Here is a 6945-nt window from a genome sequence, read left to right on the forward strand (position 1 = left end):
CCCTACATAGAACTCAAATTGCTCACTCTAAAGAGAAATCTAATCTGACCTGCAAAATTGAAAAGGCCCACAAAAATAAAGAAATCTTTTCTTTTGTGCATTTCTGAATATAGAAGGAACTTTCGATAATACGAGTTATGGCTCGCTTACGAAGGCTTTATCTAACAGTAATGTTGATTCTGATATTATTTCCTGGATTGAGGAGATGCTTCCAGACAGAAAAATCTCATCAACCTTAGGCAAGATATCTGTAGCTGTTGAGGCCGCAAAAAGCTGTCCACAAGGTGGTGTGTTCTGTTCTTTGCTCTGGTCGATGGTTGTCGACGAACTTTTAATCTAGAATATTGGTTGTGACGCCATCGGTTATGCAGATGATCTAGTTATAATAGTGTCTGGAAAGCATGATAGTGGGCTATCTGAGTTTTTGGTAGGGCACCTTCAACGCATATTAGCGTGATGCAAAGGTGATAATTTCTCATAAATCCGGAGAAAACTGTTGTTGTTCCTTTTACACGTAAATTAGATATAGGTCCTGTATGTTTGGGAAACACTAATATTCCTATTTCTAGTTAAGCAAAGTATCTAGGAGTCGATTTCGATAGAAAACTCATTTGGAATACACACTTAAATAAGGCATATAACAAAGCACTACAGACCTTATGGACAACGCGGTCTTGTATAGGTAAAACTTGGGGCCTTAACTCGAAGATGATATTTTGGATATACCCTGTTCTATTATGACATATGGTTGCTTGGTCTGGTGGCAAAAGGTCACACAGGCTGGATCTATTACTGTTTGCACGAAATGTTAGAGACTCGCTTGTCTCTTAATGACTGGTGCCATGAGGACTAGCCCAACTGTAGCACTTGTGGCTATACTTGGATTGACACCTCTGCACATTCATATTCAATCTACAATTGCGCTTAGTGCACTTCGATTAAAACTCCACATGAATATGGTTTGTGCTGATTAAAAGCATTTGGAGCTCATAAAATTCCTCAGTGCGGTGTAGATTATGTAACAAAACTCCATCGTTTTGAAATCTGAGGTTCACCTTCTTTCAACGTGGGAAAACGGCGGCCACAGGATGACCCAAAAAGTTTGGTTTGGTACACAGACGAATCAAAAATAGATGAAGGCACTGGTGTTGGTGTATATGGACTTAACACCAGAATCTTGGAGGCAATGGGCACATTGTCGAGCGTCTTTTAAGCTGAAATCCACGCAATTAACATATGCGTAAGATTAAATATCAACAAAAAACCATTTGCCTAGAGAACTGCTATCTACTCCGACAGCCAGGCTGCTCCCAAAGCTCTGTCCTCTTGGACTTTCAAGTCAAACCCGGTTCTTGTGTGTTATGAGCTTTTACAGGTACTTGCACCTCGGAATAAGGTTAGCCTTTACTGGGTTCTGGATCACAGGAGAGGTTTGAGAAATGAACAAACCGATGAGCTAGCCAAAACTGCATTAAAAATAGCTTTTACAGGACCTTTGTGGGATAAACTGGGCCAGTACAAAGCGGATAAACGGGGAAATTAACATGCGGCTGGAGTACTGGGAAAGCATCCCAGGACTTAGACAAAGCAAAGCACTGATATCACCGTATTCTTACAAAGATATCTTTAAATTCTCAAAATGTAATTAAAGGCTGCTAACAGGTTTCTTTACAGGTCATTATGGACTAAAATATCACCTTCATAAACTACAACTGTCTGCTAATTCGGCATGCAGATTATGCCTCGAAGATAAAGAAACTACTATGTATAATATATTCTTTGTGAATGCCCTGCTTTAATAACGCTTAGAAGAAACTTGTTTTATATGGAACTTCTGTCATCACAACAGATTAAGAACTTTTCTCTAGATTTAGTTCTAGACATTTTTCACAAAACTTTAAGGGACTTTGTGTAATTAAAAGTGAAACTGGTACAAAAGGACTCTTCTGGCCGCAGTACCGGCTGTTGGGCGATTTCACGCTTAAACTTTTAACAATAATACTATGGAATAAGTAAACATGACTACCAAAATCTTGAATTCTCATCCATGATATAACACTAAATATTATAAACCGCTCATAACACTTATCAGATATGAAATATATATGTTATTAGTCTACCATAAAAAAAATATAATGTAAGTTCTGTAAAGTATCACCTAAAGAACATGTCTATATGTATATATGATATAATAAGTCGTCGTCCAAGTTATACTCAAGTGTAACACTCAAGTGCTTTCCCACAACAAAAAGAGTGCCTAAGTGTGAGTTCCAGAAACTTGTTGATTCCATGAAGTGGTTGCGGTGAATACTTCAACAATATTCGGGGTTGGGCAACGTATCAACTTTTGTGAATAACTTTAGGGCTCTGTCCTTGATATATTTTTTCACAGAGTCGAACATTAGTATTTTGCTGTAGCAGAGGATCTGTCATATATATTTTTCTACATGGACTATATTTCCATATATTTTTCTACATTTCATAATTTTCATAAAATTATTTTTGTTTTGACTCAAATTGAATAGTTGTAAAATATTTGAATATTAAATTGAATAGATCTAAGAAGTATAGGAGTTTTAAATGTCAATCGTAAAATATGTTAAAATAACAATCAAGTTTAAAGGAATAAAAGTGTAAAAATTTTCGTATATCAAAATTTTCAATAAAAACAACTGGCGGAAAGTGTCCACGTAACAAAACTTTAGTATAATTTTTAAAAAATCAAATTTTTAGCCATGGATCCTATGATAATTGTTTCCCCAAAGGACAAACTCCGTTTCTCAAAAACGGGTGAACGTGAATGTCTTTTGCATCTTAAAAATTCGGTTAATACTCCAATTACATATAAGGTAAATTTATATGAATCTTTTTGAATAAATTTTGTAAAACTGGTTTGAATTCTTAATTTAAGATTCAGACCTCATCACCATCGAAATTCCGTGTCAGACCACGTTTTGGTGTTTTGCAACAAGGCGAATCAGTACATGTTGCCATTGTTCTAAAACATGATGTTAAACTTAAAGAGGGATTCGAAAAAGATAAGTTTCTCATAAGTGCTATGCTAGCTCCTCCTAATTTGAATGGACCAGAAGACATGCAAATGTTTTGGAAACAAGTCCCTTCAAAGCCTTACAAAATGGAGCAACATTGCGTATGCTGTGTATATGATGTATTAAAAGAGCCGGTGGAATGTTTATGTTGTCAAAGGTCAAAGGTAGATAAAATAATTAAGTGTTCAAAAAATTAACGTTTATGTGACATATAACAACATTAGAAGTAAACGCTTTTCTTGTTCGGATCAACTATATCTATAGCCTCATTCTCCTTACTACTTTATTCCTCTACAAAATCTCTACAATTTCTATAAATTCTCTACAATCTCTACGAATCTCTACAAAATAATAGTTTATTTCGAAGATCTGTAGTGGTTTTTTCAAGATGAAGTGAATTTATATGCAATTGACATTTCGCGAGTCAACGTTCATTGACTACTCAACCCTCTGAAATAGTCGCTGTTGTATATATGTTTGTTCTATTTAAATTTACTCGTAATCACTTGGAGTAATATTACAACGGAATTATTGAAGAAATCGCTGTTTCTGCCCTACGATATTCGCATGTTTAACTAAAATTTCTACTTATAGCAGCTCTAAGATGAAAAATATTTAGTGATTGCACACTTAAGCTTTCTTTCGAAATAAGCCTGACGTTTGTTGTCTTATACTGGATTCACACGAGAGTTTTGTTTGTAATTTTAGCTGTCAAAAATTTTAATTTTACACTGAAATCAACAACAATTGACAGTTAAAATCATACAAAAAACTCTCGTGTAAATCCATTATTAATAGCCAGAAACCAATTGGACGACAAAAGCTCAACACACAAAACACAAGCTTAGAAATGAGTGCTCTGGTACTCTCTGCAAAACGAAAGCTAAGTAACAGTGTAAGTGTAAGCAAAACAATATTGAAATTTTACTCAAAGCGTAATTAGGGGTAAGAGAGAAAAAGATAAAGAGAGAAAGAGAAAGCAGTGTACGCTGCTTGGAACAATTGTACTTCTTTCGTAATTACAGAAGGACCTGTTTTCGTTGCACAATTGGGCATAGTCCTTAAGAACATATTAGGTGGTCTTGTTTCCTTGTATTACGGAAATCATTTGTATATACCTCAAAATTCATTCTTTATCGTAGTTAGGCCCATGTTATGCAGACTGTCACGGCTACGTCAAAGTTGACTCTTTCGGGCTATGACGAAAATGCATATTATGTAGAGTGTCACATCCGTATCGCCATTTCCGTATTTCTACTACTATTGCTACTGTTGTACTTTTTGGTTGTGTTGTGCCTAAATTGAAAAAGAAATGTAGATATGTTCACTTTTAATTACCCGCCATGAAGGCTGTAAAAATATTAATTTATTATTATATTTTCTCATAATAATTGTTAAGAGTATGTAGTGGTTGTTGTAGTTGCTTTATTTTATCTACTTTATTTATTTAATTATTACAAATTATTTTGTTTAACATTTTTTCCAATCATAATGGCGGGAGACTCGATCGTTGGAACACTCTTTTTCTTTTTGACAGTTTTTTATAATAATTTTTTGGTGTTGCCACAAGTATTTACAAAATTAAACACCTTTTATTAAAATCGGAAAGTGTTAAAATCAGATCATGAGCGGTTTTTACTGGAAATTTTTTTTTTTAAATCGTATTGAAATTGTAGTAATTTATAGATATTGTAGATATTTATTATTGAGCAACACTACTTTGTCTAAGTGACGAGGCACAGATAGTCTCGACTTTTACATTAGTTTTGAAGTCACTTCAGGTAAGCTAAGTGCTATGAGTGCTGATTTAATGTCAGAGAAAATATATATCTTTTTCTCCGTGGTGGGTTTTCCTTCATATTCTCTTAGAGATAGTTCATTTGCGTGTACTTCAACCTGAAAAAGTAAGTTTTTTGGATTCATATCTGCAAATGTTTAATCTTTTGGTTTAACCTGATAGACAGACGCCCCCACTCCTCCTATCGTTTTCGAGGCTTCCGTGTACCATAGATAGTAATCTTCAACGAATAAAGGTATATTCCGTTTCTAGTCATTTCTGTGTCTAAAGGAACTAAATAACATCACAATATTTATTGGGTTTAACTTTAATTTGGATGTTCATATCTTAGTTTTCTAAAGCTTCAAACTGGTTAAAACTTTATAATCATTTACTTTTCCAGATGATAGATAATCCCATTGATACAATAAAACCTTGTGTTGACGTACAAGAAAACCAGATAATAATAGAAGAAAAGGAGGAGGACTTGTGTCAAGTTGTTAAGGAAACTGTTGAGAATCCAAAAAATTTACTAGAAATTCGAATGTGGCGGACACAAGTTATGCAATTTATTATGGCTCTTATGTTGATACTTATTACTGCAGGTTGTGGATACTTACTGAAGAAGCAATCCGAAATTGACATTCAAACTGAAATCGGATGTTGTGTTCAGGACATCCGATTTCGCTTGAAACAAGATAAGCAGAATAAACTTACATGTCCACAAAAGCGATGGTATTATTAAGCGTGGGATGTAGACGGTCTTATAAATGCGCCTTTTGGATGTGGTTTTCAATATTTAAAAGTGTGTTTTATTGTGTTTTTGCCATACTGAAATTTAGAGTAAATATATAAGTACAACAAACTATACGATATATATCATCTTTTAGTTATTCTTCGTCCATACAGGACATGTACATATTACATTTCTCTCTACAAGGGGGATAAATAAAGTTTTGGGGATAAAAGAAATATATATTGAATATGTTGAAAGTGTAGGATTAAATTGATATATAATACATCCCAAACAATTATCAGTCAAATTTCCGAAATTTTTATTTTTAAACTAATCGAACTCATCGTTCGTTTTTAATCTAATTTCTATTAACTTTTCTACATTTTTGATACCGTGGTATTTTATATCTGACGCAATTTTTTTAAGGTAAATTTTTTCTTGCCGATAATGGCGTGTCTTTTTATGACGAAAGAAACTATTTAAAAGTTAGACCGATTCGAATAGCAAAGAAAGGCAAAGACAAAAATTTTTTATTTAATTTATTGAAATTTGGCTGACCATACAACGCTGTTTCGAGTATTGCCAAGTACTCTTCATCAGTGGTCTTTGGGAATAATCGAATTTTATTTAATTAGTTTATAGTCCGTATATAATTTGTTTGCAATTTTTTTAAATTTGTAACATTGAGATAAACTGCACTAGTTATCTACTCATTATCGCCGAAGACACCCACTTTTAATTTTTTAATTTAGTTCAATCAGAAACAATCACTTCTAGGCTAGATTAATATGTGTACAGTGCTGGATTAATTTGTTATAACATAACACAGCACTAGAGCACTATATCAGGAGTTTATAGTTACTATTTGTTATAAATTTTTAGTAATAAGTAATAAGCAGAATTTTAAGTAAAAAAAAATTAACATAATTAAAGTTAATTGTGGTGGGCGTGCTATCAGCTGATGGACGATGCTATCAGCGTGATTTCTTCAAAATTAATTTTTGTGTAAAAATATAAAATGATTTTTATCTGGAACGCAGTATACAGTTCATTTGACAGTATGGGTTCTCTATTATTTGCTATTATTTGATGTAAGTACAAATATGTTCCCACTATGGACTTGGATGATGGTATGTTTTGGATCTTCCTCTTAGATAGCTTCAAAAATAGTTGGAGCCGCGAATATTAAGTTTAAATATAAAAATAAGTTGTTTGCTATGTAAATAATTTTATCTAGATAGACACAAGTACGTTGGAGTGGTTTATTATATTATTTGTAATGTTCACTTATTCAAGATATTGATTTGCTTCAGTTTATTAAGCTATTATACTTCTTTGGAAAACATGATAAAGACCTACAGGGTGCAGTTTCATTAGAGCGA

At 33.3% G+C, this 6945-nt stretch overlaps 1 protein-coding gene across 1 annotated transcript; it reads left to right on the forward strand.

Annotated features, from left to right (window-relative positions):
• Nucleotides 1–2617: 2617 nt before the first annotated feature.
• Nucleotides 2618–5687, forward strand: LOC119661835 (motile sperm domain-containing protein 2-like). The gene is made up of 3 exons (XM_038071338.1): nt 2618–2849; nt 2912–3214; nt 5231–5687. The coding sequence occupies exons 1-3, from the start codon at nt 2736–2738 to the stop codon at nt 5570–5572; spliced, it is 759 nt and encodes a 252-aa protein (XP_037927266.1). The 5' UTR covers nt 2618–2735; the 3' UTR covers nt 5573–5687.
• The last annotated feature ends 1258 nt before the right edge of the window (nt 5688–6945 follow it).

This window comes from Teleopsis dalmanni, chromosome X (assembly GCF_002237135.1).
Source record: "Teleopsis dalmanni isolate 2A chromosome X, ASM223713v2, whole genome shotgun sequence".
Classification (NCBI taxonomy): Eukaryota; Metazoa; Arthropoda; class Insecta; order Diptera; family Diopsidae; genus Teleopsis; species Teleopsis dalmanni.

Bases quoted from the DNA above. Each gene is read 5' to 3' on its own strand.
- LOC119661835 (XM_038071338.1), top strand. From the start codon at position 2,736: ATGGATCCTATGATAATTGTTTCCCCAAAGGACAAACTCCGTTTCTCA. The intron at 2,850-2,911 runs GTAAATTTATAT...TCTTAATTTAAG, and splicing joins ATACTCCAATTACATATAAG to ATTCAGACCTCATCACCATC. The intron at 3,215-5,230 runs GTAGATAAAATA...TTACTTTTCCAG, and splicing joins TATGTTGTCAAAGGTCAAAG to ATGATAGATAATCCCATTGA.